General features: G+C 46.1%; 1 protein-coding gene across 1 annotated transcript in view; it reads left to right on the top strand.

Annotated features, from left to right (window-relative positions):
- LOC141106564 (NACHT, LRR and PYD domains-containing protein 3-like) overlaps nt 1-16,137 on the top strand; it is a 32,950-nt gene that overhangs the window by 12,517 nt on the left and 4,296 nt on the right. The window contains exons 4-8 of the mRNA XM_073597434.1: nt 86-124; nt 283-1,999; nt 7,149-7,337; nt 10,131-10,301; nt 14,153-14,326. Of these exons, the coding sequence (XP_073453535.1) occupies nt 86-124; nt 283-1,999; nt 7,149-7,337; nt 10,131-10,301; nt 14,153-14,326 (2,290 nt within the window). The remainder of the gene's footprint in view (nt 1-85; nt 125-282; nt 2,000-7,148; nt 7,338-10,130; nt 10,302-14,152; nt 14,327-16,137) is intronic.

Here is a 16,137-nt window from a genome sequence, read left to right as displayed (position 1 = left end):
TGCCCATCATCTGACGCCGGGGTGTGTAATTTCCTGCATACAGCCAACTTTCTGTATACTAATTTCATAAATCTTGTTTTTGCAGCCAAACTGAAGCAGATGACACTCGACAATAGATTGCTAGGTTAGTAGAAAATATCTTGTGTTGAGTCCCTAGACCTGGGGAAATGTCTTCTCTGAAACATAATGCTTGTATTAAGAACCACATTATTTCCAACTCTTCTGTCCAAATCTATTTCATGTGTATCTGACAATTCAAATATTTTGCTATCTATAATGCAGATTGGAAGAAGGAATACATGGAGACCATGAAAGAGGATTTCCAAAGGATTAAAGAATATAACTCCCGTATAGGGGAGGCTGTTAACTTACTGAAAAGATATACCAACTTACTACTGATAAAAGACCCCCAAAATATAGATGAAAAGACCGATGAAATAACTTCTTTAGGGAGAAAACATCTACAGATCATGGAGAAAAGATCGTCTGATGAATATTCCCCAATCACAATCCAGTCCTTGTTCGACCCTGATGAAGAGGGTTTCATCCCAAAGAATGTGGTGCTACAGGGACCTGCTGGGATTGGAAAAACTATGACCTCCAAGAAGATCATGCTGGATTGGGCCTCCGGGAATCTTTACCAAGACAAGTTTGAGATTGTGTTTCATCTGAGCTGCAGAGAACTCAACACCATCACCGAACCCATAAGCCTTGTGGGACTTTTATCCAGAACCTGCAGAATGCAATGTACAGATGACCTTGTGTCTATCCTGAAGGATCCTGGAAATCATAGAAAGCTTCTCTTCATAGTTGATGGTTTTGATGAATTGAAGTGGACTCTGGAGAAGAAATCTAAGGCTTGCCATGACATTTTTGAGGAAACCCACATAGAAATACTCCTCCAAAGATTGCTGAAGAAGCAGGTTCTCAAACAGTCTTCTCTGATCATCACCACAAGGTCATTGGCCCTGGAGAAACTTAACACATTCATTGATGATTCCCGCTATGTGGAAGTCCTGGGATTCACAGGGGAAGACCGTGTGGAATATTTCCACAACTTCTTTAAAAATGAAGATGATGCAAACAAGGCTCTCAGTATCATAAAAGACAACGAAGTTCTGTACACCATGTGTGCTGTCCCCATTGTATGTTGGATAGTGTGCACTGTATTGAAACCCCAACTAAAGCAAGACTTGGACTTACTGCAGTATAAAACAGCCACCTCTGTATATCTCCTCTACCTGAAGGGTCTAATAAAGTACCATGGTAGGAACCAGCCAGCACAATCCTGCCTGAAGAAATTGTGTGCTCTGGCAAAGGAGGGAGTTTTAAACCAGCAATTCTTGTTTGAGGAAGATGAACTAGAAAGACATGGTCTTTCTTTGTCTGAGATTGAGTCCGTATTTCTGAACCAGAATGTTTTTCACTTGGACATTGACACCAAGACATACTATGGCTTCATCCACCTTAGTGTACAAGAGTTCTTTGCTGCTCTGTATTATGCATTGGATGGTGGTTCTGGAAAAGAGGAAGACTCTTTCCTTCCGGAGATCTGTAAAGGGGACTCGCTTTCAACATCGTGTGCAGAACATCCTCATTTAATTCTGTCCGTGCGGTTCCTGTTTGGGCTCCTAAATGAAAAAGACACTGAGGCATTCTCAAAAAGCACGGGCATCAACATTTCACTGCAGGCCAGGTCTGCAGTGGAAAAGTGGTTTACGGGTGACACGCTTTCAGTTTACTCTACCGAAGCCATTTTCTGTCTGTATGAGACACAGGACACGGACTTCATAAGGAGAATCATGTCCTGTTCTTCATGTTTGGAAATAGAAACCATATGGATGGATAGCTCAAATTGGGGAAACAATTGTTATAAACAGCTGTGCTATTGCTTGAAGATTTGTCAACATTTTCAAGCTCTCACCTTTGTGTTGCTCACCATTGAACCCAAAGACCTGGAAATGTTATCGCCACACCTACACAACTGTCAACTACTCTGGTAAGAAATTTTCAAGGATACCTCAATAATGGAATTCCAAATAGAGAATTGAATGTAAATTTTTCAAGAGTCTTTTTTTTTTTTTTTTCACAATTTCTTTGTTTTAGTTTTGTCATGTGAAAGTTACAAACATAACAACATTTAACACCCTTTTAGGTGCTAATGGATCAACCAGGCCCAATAAGAAAACTTCTACAGAAGGACTAATGTTAATCTGTCCTAGGATCAGCACACCTCCAGCAATTTGATGAATGTGTGGGGAAAATCCTCACTAGTTTAGCAGGGGTAAAATATTTTTGTGGAGAAATTTATACAGTATAAGGTGATCATGTGCTGACACCAGCCTAGAAAAAGTAGTACTCCATTCGTCATCCCAGTCTTCACCATCTAGTCTTGGGAAATTGGACAACCACGCAGTATGACAAGACCTTGGGGGTTTCTATGAACACTTGTTTATAGATAGTGGATAGAGCTTTGGCAAGGTCTTTATCTCCAAGTAAGGATTCCAAATCGCTTACCCTTACACATAGAGTAAAAGAACCAAATTGAGTGGAAAAAGCATATCTAAACTGGAGATATCGAAATAACTGGGAAGTAGGAAGGTGGTATTGGCGTTTTAGGTCATCAAATGGCAGGAGTACCCCATTCCCAACTACCGAGCCCACCGTCTTGATCCCAAATCTCATCCAAATAATTGGGTCAGGGTAAGAAGGGAAATGGGACAGCTGGGGATTTTTCCACAATGGCATATACGGGGACACCACACAATCATCCTAAATTTAAACATTTTTGAAGACTTGAATTTTAGAATTTTATCAGAAAGACAGATAAATTTGAGGGACATTATTTATAGGGTGGAAGTACTCTAAACGCAACTTAAAGCGGAGCTCCGGTCCCCATATCATTTTTTTTTTTTTAAGCTCCCCCCATGATTGTTATAACGTCTACTTTAATACACTGAGCAAAATTATAAATGCAACACTTTTCTGTGTTGCCCCTTTTTATCATAAGTTGAACGTAAAGATCTACAACATTTCCTATGTACACAAAAGGCCTATTTCTCTCAAATATTGTTTCATAAATCTGTCTAAATCTGTGTTAGTGAGCACTTCTCCTTTGCCGAGATAATCCATCCACCTCACAGGTGTGGCATATCAAGATGATGATTAGACAGCATGATTATTGCACAGGTGTGCCTTAGGTTGGCCACAACAGAAGGCCGCTCTAAAATGTGCAGTTTTACTGTATTGGGGGGTCGGAAGGGTCAGAAAACCAGTCAGTATCTGGTGTGACCAACATTTGCCTCACGCAGTGCAGCACATCTCCTTCGCATAGAGTTGATCAGGTTGTTGATTGTGGCCTGTGGAATGTTGGTCCATTCCTCTTCAATGGCTGTGCGAAGTTGCTGGATGTTGGCAGGAACTGGAACACGCTGTCATATACGCCGATCCAGAGCATCCCAAACATGCTCAATGGGTGACATGTCTGGTAACCATGCAAGAACTGGGATGTTTTCAGCTTCCAGGAATTATGTACAGATTATTGCAACATGGGGCCAGGCATTATCATGCTGGGGCCGCGCACTATCATGCTGCAACATGAGGTGATGGTGGTGGATGAATGGCACAACAATGGGCCTCAGGATCTCGTCACGGTATCTCTGTGCATTCAAAATGGCACCAATAAAATGCACCTGTGTTCATTGTCCATAGCATATAGCCCATACCATAACCCCCACCGCCACCACGGGCCACTCGATCCACAACGTTGACATCAGCAAACCACTCACCCACGCGACGCTATACACGCTGTCTGCCATCTGCCCTGTACAGTGAAAACCGGGATTCATCCGTGAAGAGAGAACCTCTCCAAAGTGCCAGACGCCATCGAATGTGAGAATTTGCCCACTCAAGTCGGTTATGATGACGAACTGCAGTCAGGTGGAGACCCAGATGAGGACGAAGAGCATGCAGACGAGCTTCCCTGAGACGCTTTCTGACAGTTTGTGCAGAAATTCTTTGGTTATGCAAACCGATTGTTGCAGCAGCTGTCCGGGTGGCTGGTCTCAGACGATCTTGGAGGTCAAGATGCTGGATGTGGAGGTCTTGGGCTGGTGTGGTTACACGTGGTCTGAGGTTGTGAGGCCGGTTGGATGTACTGCCAAATTCTCTGAAACACCTTTGGAGACGGCTTATGGTAGAGAAATGAACATTCATTTCAAGGGCAACAGCTCTGGGGGACATTCCTGCAGTTTGCATGCCAATTGCACGCTCCCTCAAAACTTGCGACATCTGTGGCATTGTGCTGTGTGATAAAACTGCACATTTTAGAGTGGCCTTTTATTGTGGCCAGCCTAAGGCACACCTGTGCAATAATCATGCTGTCTAATCAGCATCTTGATATGCCACACCTCTGAGGTGGATGGATTATCTTGGCAAAGGAGAATTGCTCACTAACGCACAGATTTGTGAACAATATTTGAGAGAAATAGGCCTTTTATGCACATAGAAAAAGTCATAGATTTTTGCGTTCAGCTCATAATAAATAGGGGCAAACACAAAAGTGTTGCGTTTTATAATTTTTCTCAGTGTATTTGCACACTGATGCAACTGTCTTCATGCTTCTTTCTTCTTTCAATAATATGTTACCTGATCTCGGAAGCAGGCAGGAGCCATCGAGGTTGTGGACATCTGAAGCCCGCTTGTGTGTTTATGTCAAGGATTAGGTGCAACCGGCTACCCAGCACACAACTCCTGATCTCACACCTGTGCAGTAATGACACTGCGCAGTTTGTTCATGGCAGATTGCCATTACAATGTCAGCATTGCCAGAGATCCCACCCCATTGTTATGGCAACCCATCAATCAAATGGTGCCTAGGTCCTCCAGATCGCGCCATTTCCTGGCTGAAAATATTGCAAAATTTGATTATTAGGCTTCCCGAAGACTCCCGGGATAGATAACGCCAATATCCCAGGAGCCAATGGGACTCGCCCAATGGTGTCACCACCTAGGCTGCCCAAAGACAACAAAATTAGTTATCTTCAAACAGAAAAAAAAATAGCCATTTAACCCTGTACACTGTACAACTCTTGTTTTCTTCCTCTTTGTTTCGTAAGGTAATATGGTTGCAATTAAAGTGGTTGTAAAGGCTGAAGGTCTTTTCCTTACATGCAATCTATGCATGAAGCTAAAAAACATTCTGTGTGCTTCCCCCCCCCCCCAGCCCCACAATCATACTTACTTACCTGGGCCCGAACTCGATAAAACCCTGGGTATGGGAGCAGCGGCTCTCCCGGCCTTGTTTCTCCTCATGGGCTCAGACACAGCAGCGGGAGCCATTGGCTCCCACTGCTGTCAATCACAGCCAGTGAGAAGAGAGAGAGGGAAGGGCGGGGTTGAGCTGAGCTCTGTGTTTTTTATAGACACACAGAGCAAGGCACAAGAGTGAGCATGCACGAGTGCCCCCATAGCAAGTCACTTGCTATGGGGGCACTCAGCATGGGGGGGAGGGGCCAGAAGCACCAGTGCAGGACCTGGGAAGAGGAGAATCTGTGCTGCTCAGAGCAGGTAAGCATGATATGTTTGGTATTTTAAAGAAAAAAAATGAACCTTTAATATCACTTTAAAAGTTTAGGTTAAAGAGACACTGCCACCTACCAATTCGGGGCAAAGTGACTCTGTCTCCTGATAGCCCATTCCCCCTACAAGGTATACTCAATCTTCAATGCTCCCTTGCTGCCTCCTCATTGCAGGAGTCTAGCCTGAGCCTACCCGCGTGGATGTTACTTCCCCACCAATGTTACGGTGTTCAGGCCTGGTGATTGGCCAATTGGGGAGGTCACATGCTCCTCCCATACCATAAAACACCAGAGTTAGGACCCTGACAAAGGAAGGAGGAGACAAGGAGGTGTGGAAGGATGCAGGGAAATAGAAATAATGGGCACTACCTAAAAGGACCCCCCCCCCCACTACCCACGAAGATTAGCAAAGAGTGGGAGTGTCAAGCTACTGACCGGACACAGCAGAAAGAGAGTTGCGAGCAACATTCCATACAGATATGAGATATGCTTTGGTGTAAATTAGGGTTGCCACCTCATGCCTTTAAACCCGAACATGTATGAATTACACGGTTCTGAGGCCAATTTAAAGCAGATAAGTCACCAAGTGACTTATCAGCCTCAGAACCTGTGTAATAATTATGTGTTCGGTTTTAAAGGGATGAGGTGGCAACCCTAGTGTAAATCCCTCATCAGGATCTTGAGCTGTCCCTCCTAAGCCCTGAATGCCCCTGATCCAACTTCTCCCCACCTGTCATGATTAGGATGGGAACAGTATTGCCACTCCCAGACCTCATCTACATGAGAGCTCATCCTGCTACTAAACCAAACCTGGGCCCCGGTACTGACCAAAACTTGGGCCCATTAAGGGAGTGTTGCCTTTACCTCCCTGTGGGTAGGTTGCAGTGTGGGGAGATGGCAGCAAAGAATACACTCAAAGACCGAGGCGGATGAGATTTGAGAACAGTATATTGTAGGAGTGCCAACAACATACAAACAGGCCTAGCGGGAAGCCACAGCCGACTGGAGCCACTTACAAATAGTAGCAGAGGATCGAGATCCTGGAATCATGCCAACAGCTTCTGCAGTGAGGAGGCCTGGCCAGTCCACACCCAAAGGGGAGGCTTTCTACGAGGAGATGGTGTAGTTCCTGCATTTTCCCTACTCCTCTGGAACCTTCGCCTGTTGCTAAGCACTGTCCCTGCCAGGTGGGGAACCTGTCTCTACACTAACCATTTGCATAAAGCGCACCAAGCCCGGGAGCCAGAATCCTAAATAGACTCTGCCTGACCTAAGATGGCCAACAAGGTCACATGGGGCCCCAGCATCCAGCTGTTTCCCTGTGACCACAGGAGGTCATAGAGATACCAATTTCGTCACAATTTCCTTACCTTTCTGCATTGCCAATTTGGTCAAGCGCCACCTACAGTGGGGGATACAGACTGCACCTGCCTACACCCCCCATCGGTGGCCCTGGATGGACGAGTATGAGATGGCAGATAACAGCATCTCTTTACTTTATTTTGTACAACATAAGTTAGAAATATATTCTTTGTAGTAATCTCTATTTAACAATTTGTTCTCTTTTAGTTTTAAGTTCTGCCATTTTCCCCTGAGAAGTTATTCACAAAGTCTGGAAGGTGAAGACGTTCTGATGGAGGACAAATTGTTTCACTCTATAGATCTGGATCAGGAAGAAGGCGAGTTCACCTTTTCGGATGATGAAGAAGCATATCTTTCCTGGCTGACCAATCCACAGAGTAAAATACAAGAATTAACGTAAGAGAAATCTCAAGATTTTGTAGGGAAATGGAAATGTGGACAGTCTCGTAATTTTCCTGTCTCGTAAATTGTTTTATGTCCCAATCATCTTACTTTCTAACTGAAGGAAACATTTTATTTAGCTTCCAAATCTCTCCTCCACTCATTTTCTTCTTATATGAAGTGTGACAATTTAATTCATGGAATGGGTTGTAAAAAGAAATATCAAACACTTCTGCATTCTTCAAAAGATCAGATGAAAATTGAAAGTGATCTTTTGGATCTTCTGTGAAGATTTGGGGCAGCAGCTTTGTGTCATTTTTCTCATTCCCAAATCCTTCGTTAGAATCTGCTGCACTATTTCCCTGTTCATGTTCAATTCTTCTGCCATCATTCGGACACTCAATCTTCCATGTGCAAAGTCCAGGAATCGAGGTAGGGAAGGAACGGGTGTCACCGCTCCAGGTAGGTCTAGCAAAGGTATACCTCTTCACCAGTTTAGAAGCCACAGGTGCTGGCAATGCATGTAGCAATGGATAGAAGATAATTCTGGACTGCCACACCAAAAAATGTTTGCCTTTTATTCAAAATACAGCATCAAAAATACATGCCACAGCAGAATGGACAGAAGAGCTGACGCGTTTCACACTACAAACAGTGCTTAATCATAGCTATGAGCGTAGGAGGGTTCGCACCCTGTCTACATTTCCATCCGCCTTTTGCGTTTTCGGCTTTCCACTTCTTGCGTCATCGTGGACATATTCCTGCCTCTCTTTAACCACTTCAATACCGGGCACTTTCACCCCTTCCTGTCCAGGCCAATTTTTAGCTTTCAGCGCTGTCGCACTTTGAATGACAATTGCGAGGTCATGCTACACTGTACCCAAATAAAATTGTCATAATTTTTTTTTCACAAAAATAGATATTTCTTTTGATAGCATTTATTCTAAACAAACGAAAAAAAAGACTGAAGATTTTGAAAAAAAACTAGACTTTTTTTTAGTTTCTGTTTTGCAAATAAGTAATTTTTATCCTTCACTGATGTGGGATGATGAGGTGGCACAGATGGGCACTGGTATGCAGCACTGATGGGCACTGATATGCAGCACTAATGGGCACGTATAGGTGGCACTGATTAAGAGGCACTGATAGGTGGCACTGATGGGCCCTGATAGGCGGCACTGATGGGCACTGATGAGGAGGCACTGATGGGCCCTGATAGGTGGCACTAATGAGGCAGTGATGGGAACTGATAGGTGGCACTGATGGGCACTAATAGGTGGCACTAATGAGGAGGTACTGATGGGCACTGATAGGTGGCACTGATGAAGAGGCAGTGATGGATACTGATAGGTGGCACTGATGGGCACTGATAGGCGGCACTGATAGGTGGCACTGATGAGGAGCCAGTGATGGGCACTGATAGGTGGTACTGATGAGGAAGCACTGATGGATGGCACTGATGGGCACTAATAGGCGGCACTAATAGGTGGCACTGATGGGCGCTGATAGGCAGCACTAATGGTCATTGATAGATGGCACTGATGAGGAGGCAGCGATGGACACTGATAGGTGGCACTGATGGGCACTGATAGGTGGCACTGATGGGCACTGATAGGTTGCTCTGATGAGGAGGCAGCGATGGGCACTGATAGGTGGTACTGATGAGGAGGCACTGATGGGCACTGATAGATGGCACTGATGGGCACTAATAGGCAGCACTAATGGTCATTGATAGATGGCACTGATAAGAACTGATAGGCAGCACTAATGGGCACTGATAGCAGCACTACTGGGGCTGCACTGATTATCAGTGTAGATGTCCCCTCTCACAATTGCCAGTTACAGACTCTCCTTTCCTCGCACTGTGACAGCGCGTGAGGAAAGTACTGCCGATACCCGGCAAGTCTGTTTACATTGTGATCAGCCGTGATTGGACACATCTGATCACATGGTAATGGGCCGCTGGTATTGGCTCTTTACCGCAATCTGTTATCAGCTGTGTCCAAAGGATGCGCGCCCCAGGGGGCGTGGTTTCGGGAGGACGTCCATAGAAGATGGCTACAGCGCGGTAATGAAGTGCCATTCCAAAACACTTAATTTCTTCATGGAATGTTCACCATAAGCCTGGTGTAACAGAGTTTTCACTCTCACTTTTGCCAATTTTAACGCAAAACTTAATGTTAATCCACTGCTCCAGATTCCTGTCACTTATTTTCCATCAACAGCGTAACACACACATGTATTATTTCTTCTACCTCTCCGTAAAGACGGAGTCCACTGGTCTGCGGCCCAGGAGAGTCCAAGAACGCGTTGGAACACGCTCGAGTGTGACTCACCACCATAGTGCTACACCGCGGGCATTCCGGGGAATTTAATTCTCACACCTTGTATTCTCAAATGTTTCGTAGGTCAGATTTCACACATTTGCATTGGGGTGACTTACTGTGTTTTACCTTAAAACGTGACCTGCGGTAGAGTGCACTGTGGTGCCGTCTATCTCAATACACATTCTTAATGTCCCCATAATGGACCTACTCTTTAGTGGACCACAACGCGCAGGTGTAAATCATGTGTTCGTTGTGCTATATTTTAAACAAAAAAAGGTGCAGGCCCATTAAAGGGTCTATTTTGCTTTGTTGAGAGCCTGTTTAAAATGAATGGGCCTTCTTACCTTTAAAGCTGGTTAAATCAAGATATGACGCATGTTAACGTGTAATAGCACAGTGGGGCTTTAAGATTCCCTTTAAACACTTACCTGTATTGGTTGTCAACCTCAAGCTTGATGTTATTCTGCTGTTCTCTCTATAGGTTGTACAGTTGTGATCTGACCAGCTCTTCTTGTGATTGCATCTGCTCCATCATGAGTACAAACAAACTGCTTACCAGCCTTGATCTAACATACAATATGCTACAGGATTCTGGGGTAAAAATTCTGTGTGAAGGACTCAAAGATCCAGCCTGTACCCTGCAGGAACTGAGGTGAGAATTGCATGACATGTATTTTTTCCCAAAAAATTGCGTTTGAAAAATTCCTGTGCAAATACCGTGTGACATAAATTGCAACAATCGCCATTTTATTCGCTAAGGTCTCTGTTAAAAAAATATACATATAATGTTTGGGGTTTTGAGTAATTTTCTAGCAAAAAATGATGATTTTTACATGTAGGAGAGGAATGACAGAATCGGCCCAGCATGGAAGTGGTTAAACGAAAAATCAGACTCTCTGCTATCGTACGAGAACATTTTTCGTGCTTGTCCCTTCGGATATTTTCAGATGAACTATTGTGATCAGCTCTCGAAAGCGGTGTACAAACAATTGGATTATTTTTCAATCGTTTCGAAAGCGTTATTTTTTGTACGATTTTTCTGATCGTGTGTACGTGGCTTAATAGTGGCTAGAATAAGGTGACGAGATTTTCAATATGAAATCCGGGGACGTATTTTTTTTTTTTTTTATTGGCAAATGGTAAAAATTTTATAAGCATACTTTCCTCAAATGATATATGCAGTGGTATGTGTTCATGGAATGATTGTATGATATTTACATTATTTCTCACATTTCGTCCATGAGATAAAAAAAGGAAAGATACTTATTACCACCGTCCAGAGCATCGTGTACATTACAGGCCTTCTCTCAGACCACCGTCCAGAGCACTGTGTACATTACAGGCCTCCCCTCAAACCACCATCCAGAGCACTGTGTACATTACAGGCCTCCCCTCATACCACCTTCCAGAGCACTGTGTACATTACAGGCCTCCCCTCATACCACCATCCAGACCACTGTGTACAATACAGGCCTCCCCTCAGACCACCGTCCAAAGCACTGTGTACATTACAGGCCTCCCCTCAGACCACCGTCCAGAGCACTGTGTACATTACAGGCCTCCCCTCATACCACTGTCCAGAGCACTGTGTACATTACAGGCCCCCTCTCCGACTACCATCCAGAGCACTGTGTACATTACAGGCCTTCTCTCAGACCACCGTGTACATTACAGGCCTCCCCTCACACCACCATCCAGAGCACTGTGTACATTACAGGCCCCCTCTCAGACTACCAATCAGAGCACTGTGTACATTACAGGCCTCCCCTCACACCACCATCCAGAGCACTGTGTACATTACAGGCCTCCCCTCATACTACCATCCAGAGCACTGTGTACATTACAGGCCTCCCCTCACACCATCGTCCAGAGCACTGTGTACATTACAGGCCTCCCCTCATACCACTGTCCAGAGCACCGTGTACATTACAGGCCTCACCTCAGACCACCATCCAGAGCACCGTGTACATTACAGGCCTCCCCTCAGACCACCGTCCAGAGCACTGTGTACATTACAGGCCTCCCCTCATACCACCGTTCAGAGCACCTTGTACATTACAGGCCTCCCCTCAGACCACCGTCCAGAGCACTGTGTACAATACAGGCCTCCCCTCATACCACCATCCAGAGCACTGTGTACATTATAGGCCTCCCCTCAGACCACCGTCCAAAGAACTGTGTACATTACAGGCCTCCCCTCAGACCACCGTCCAGAGCACTGTGTAGATTACAGGCCTCCCCTCATACCACCATCCAGAGCACTGTGTACATTACAGGCCCCCTCTCCGACTACCATCCAGAGCACTGTGTACATTACAGGCCTTCTCTCGGACCACCGTGTACATTACAGGCCTCCCCTCACACCACCATCCAGAGCACTGTGTACATTACAAGCCCCCTCTCAGACTACCATCCAGAGCACTGTGTACGTTACAGGCCTCCCCTCACACCACCATCCAGAGCACTGTGTACATTACAGGCCTCCCTTCATACTACCATCTAGAGCACTGTGTACATTAGAGGCCTCCCCTCACACCACCGTCCAGAGCACTGTGTACATTACAGGCCTCCCCTCATACCACTGTCCAGAGCACCATGTACATTACAGGCCTCACCTCAGACCACCATCCAGAGCACCGTGTACATTACAGGCCTCCCCTCAGACCACCATCCAGAGCACTGTGTACATTACAGGCCTCCCCTCATACCACCGTTCAGAGCACCTTGTACATTACAGGCCTCCCCTCAGACCACCGTCCAGAGCACTGTGTACATTACAGGCCTCCCCTCATACCACCGTCCAGAGCACTGTGTACATTACAGGCCTCCCCTCAGACCACCATCCAGAGCACTGTGTACATTACAGGCCTCCCCTCATACCACCATCCAGAGCACTGTGTACATTATAGGCCTCCCCTCAGACCACCGTCCAAAGAACTGTGTACATTACAGGTCTCCCCTCAGACCACCGTCCAGAGCACTGTGTACATTACAGGCCTCCCCTCATACCACCATCCAGAGCACTGTGTACATTACAGGCCCCCTCTCCGACTACCATCCAGAGCACTGTGTACATTACAGGCCTTCTCTCGGACCACCATGTACATTACAGGCCTCCCCTCACACCACCATCCAGAGCACTGTGTACATTACAAGCCCCCTCTCAGACTACCATCCAGAGCACTGTGTACGTTACAGGCCTCCCCTCACACCACTATCCAGAGCACTGTGTACATTACAGGCCTCCCCTCATACTACCATCCAGAGCACTGTGTACATTACAGGCCTCCCCTCACACCACCGTCCAGAGCACTGTGTACATTTCAGGCCTCCCCTCATACCACTGTCCAGAGCACTGTGTACATTACAGGCCTCCCCTCATACCACCGTCCAGAGCACTGTGTACATTACAGGCCTCCCCTCATACCACTGTCCAGAGCACTGTGTACATTACAGGTCTCCCCTCATACCACCGTCCAGAGCACTGTGTAGCCCCCCAGTCTGCACAATTCCACACCAGTCAGCACAACTCCCTCCCCCAGTCTGCATAATCCCCTCCCCCAGTCTGCACAATCCCCCCCCAGCAGGCACAACTCCGCCAGTCTGCAAAATCCCCCCGCCAAGTCAGCATAACCCCCCCTTAGTCAGCACAACCCCCCCAGTCAGCACAATCCCCCCAAGTCAGCACAATCCCCCCCCAGTCTGCACAATCCCCTCGAGTCAGCACAATCCCCCTCAGTATGCAAAATACCCCCCGCCAAGTCTGCACAATCCCCCCTCCAGTCAGCACAACCCCTACCAGTCTGCACAGGGGGAAAACAAAATGAGAATGGAAAGAGCCAAAGCAAAGAGGTCGGGTGAGAGAGGAGAACTGTTCATGAAACGGATGGCTCACTCACAAATTATGCCTCCCCTTTAAGGCTGGTTTTCACAGGTAGGCTGAGCACAGTGCATGCATTGCATGCAGGAGGCTGGAGTGTGGGCGGGGTTTGGAGGACACCAAGTTGAGGCGGAGTTTCTGATTGGACAGGCGGTGGAGTGAGGGAGGAGCCAGGAAGTGCTGATGGGATGGGCAACAGGTGGCCGGTCGGAGTTAAAATGCGTAAGCGCCTGAGACTGAGCAGCCGAAAATAGTGCCATGGCTGCTGCGGTGCCAATCTGGGGACAAGACTGGGGGCATATTTGGTCCGGGGAGAGCGTCCCCAATCCGGGGACAAAACCGGGGACACATTCGGTCTGGGGATAGCGTCCCCAATCCGGGGACAAAACCAGGGACACATTCCGTCTGGGGAGTGCGTCCCCAATCCGGGGACATATTCGGTCCGGGGGGAGCGTCCCCAATCCGGGGACATATTTGGTCCGGGGAGAGTGTCCCCAACCCGGGGACTGTCCCCGGAAAACGGGGACGTCTGGTCAGCCTAGACTAAAAGTCTTCACGACTGAGAATCCTGACTGTTGTCTACGTACTATATGTCTTCTTATGTATCTGTTTTCTCTCTGCAGCCTCTGTGGTTGTGAACTGTCTCCTTCTTGCTGTGATGATCTCCGCTCCGTTCTAATCACGAACCGATCCCTCACCAAACTGGATTTATCGTTTAACAATCTTCTAGGGAATTCTGGAGTGAAAGTTCTGTGTGATGGAATCAGAGATCCAGGCTGTACACTGCAGACCTTTATGTAAGGCTTTTGCTATAATCCCAGAGATAACATAACTTTTATCCATGTGTAGGAGGTGAAGTCCATATAGAATGATGTGATATCGGGAAGGACCACGGTTGATCAGGACTTTATGTCTTCCTTGTACTAATTAACCACATGGCCTCCAGAAGATTTACTGCCCTTCATGACCAGGCCATTTTTTGCGATACGGCACTGCGTTACTTTAACTGACAATTGCGCGGTCGTGCGAAGATGTCCTTTTTTTCGCCACAAATAGAGCTTTCATTTGGTGGTATTTGATCACCTCTACGGTTTTTATTTTTTGCGTTATAAACCAAAATGTTTGAAAAATTTGAAAATTAAACAATATTTTTTTACTTTCTGCTATAAAACATATCCACTATGTAAAAAATCTTTTTCTTCATCAATTTAGACCAATATGTATTCTGCTGCATATTTTTGGTAAAAAAAAAAAATCGCAATTTTGTGCAAAAGGTATACAAACTATAGGAATAGATTTATAAATTGTATTTATTTATTTTTTTTACTAGTAATGGCGGCGATCAGCGACTTATAGCGGAACTGCAATATTGCGGCGGACAAATCTGACACTAAGGGCTCATTTACACTTGCTTCGGCTTCAACACACCTTAATGGCTAGTTTACACTTGCTTCAAAACAAGGCTTCGGACAGGCTTTGTTAAAGCTCTCTGAATGCTAGTCAAAGCTCCTGTCACTAAATAAAATGGTTAGCTTGCAGTCCTGTTTACACCTGCTTTTGCTTTGCTTTGGCTTTGCTTCAAAAATTATACCCCATGTAGCTTTAGTGGTGCTTCAAAGCATCTTCAAAGCCTCCATAGAAGTCTATGGCAAAGCTCGCTTGAAGCCCCACTGAAGCACCACCGAAGCCTCATTGAAGCCTCGTCAAAGCCCCACGAAGCCTCGCAAGAAGCCCCACCAAAGGCTCATCGAGCCCCCACCAAATGTTCATCTAAGCCTCATCAAAGCACCAAACAAACGCAAGGTGTAAACAGGACTGTAAGCTAATCATTTTATTTAGTGACTGGAGCTATGACTGGTGTTCATAGAGCTTTAACAAAGCCTGTCCGAAGCCATGTTTTGAAGCAAGTGTAAACTAGCCCTTACTGACACTTTTGACACTTTTTTGGGAACCAAAAGCTAAAAATAGCTAAAAATATGCACTGTTGCTGTACTAACTACACTGATAGGGATCATGGGTGATCAAAGGGTTAAAGGGGTTGTAGATGTAGCACCCTGGAGTTTAGGCAGGGTTGCTCCTCAGAAATTTACTTGTCAGGAATAATTATCCTGGTTGATTGCTAGAGATCTATTGATTTCTCCCTAAGTTTGGCCTTGTTGCACTTTCCTCTTCTGCCACTAGATGGCCGGGTACTTGGTGGTACTTGATACGAGAAGAGCAATGCAAGGTCAGATTATGGGTATATGGAGTATCTCAGCCAATGGGCAAGGGTTTTCTTGAATCCCTTGGCCTGCTGAGAGACCCTTTATATTTGGGTGAAGTCAGGTGATTATTGTTCTGTGCCACCTGGACGGCTGTCTAGGTGGACGTGTGTTGTATTGCCCAGACTGCTAGGCCGGAGATGGGGCCTATCCCGGGCACATCTGGCTGCTAGGCTGTCTGAGGGCCTATCCAGAAGCAAGAGAGCAGCGCATTGTTGGGATTGCGGCTTGCAGTCCAACCAAAAGTGATGGTTCTGCCGACCTGAGAACCTGTTGTGGTCGGAGGTAGAAGGGAAGCTGTTGCCACTAAGAGACCATCCACCTTATTACCAGGGGCCACAGTGAGT

This window comes from Aquarana catesbeiana, linkage group LG08 (genome assembly GCF_042186555.1).
Source record: "Aquarana catesbeiana isolate 2022-GZ linkage group LG08, ASM4218655v1, whole genome shotgun sequence".
Taxonomy (NCBI): domain Eukaryota; kingdom Metazoa; phylum Chordata; class Amphibia; order Anura; family Ranidae; genus Aquarana; species Aquarana catesbeiana.
The sequence above is the reverse complement of the archived record's forward strand: the minus strand, read 5'-3'. Positions and strand labels throughout refer to the sequence as shown.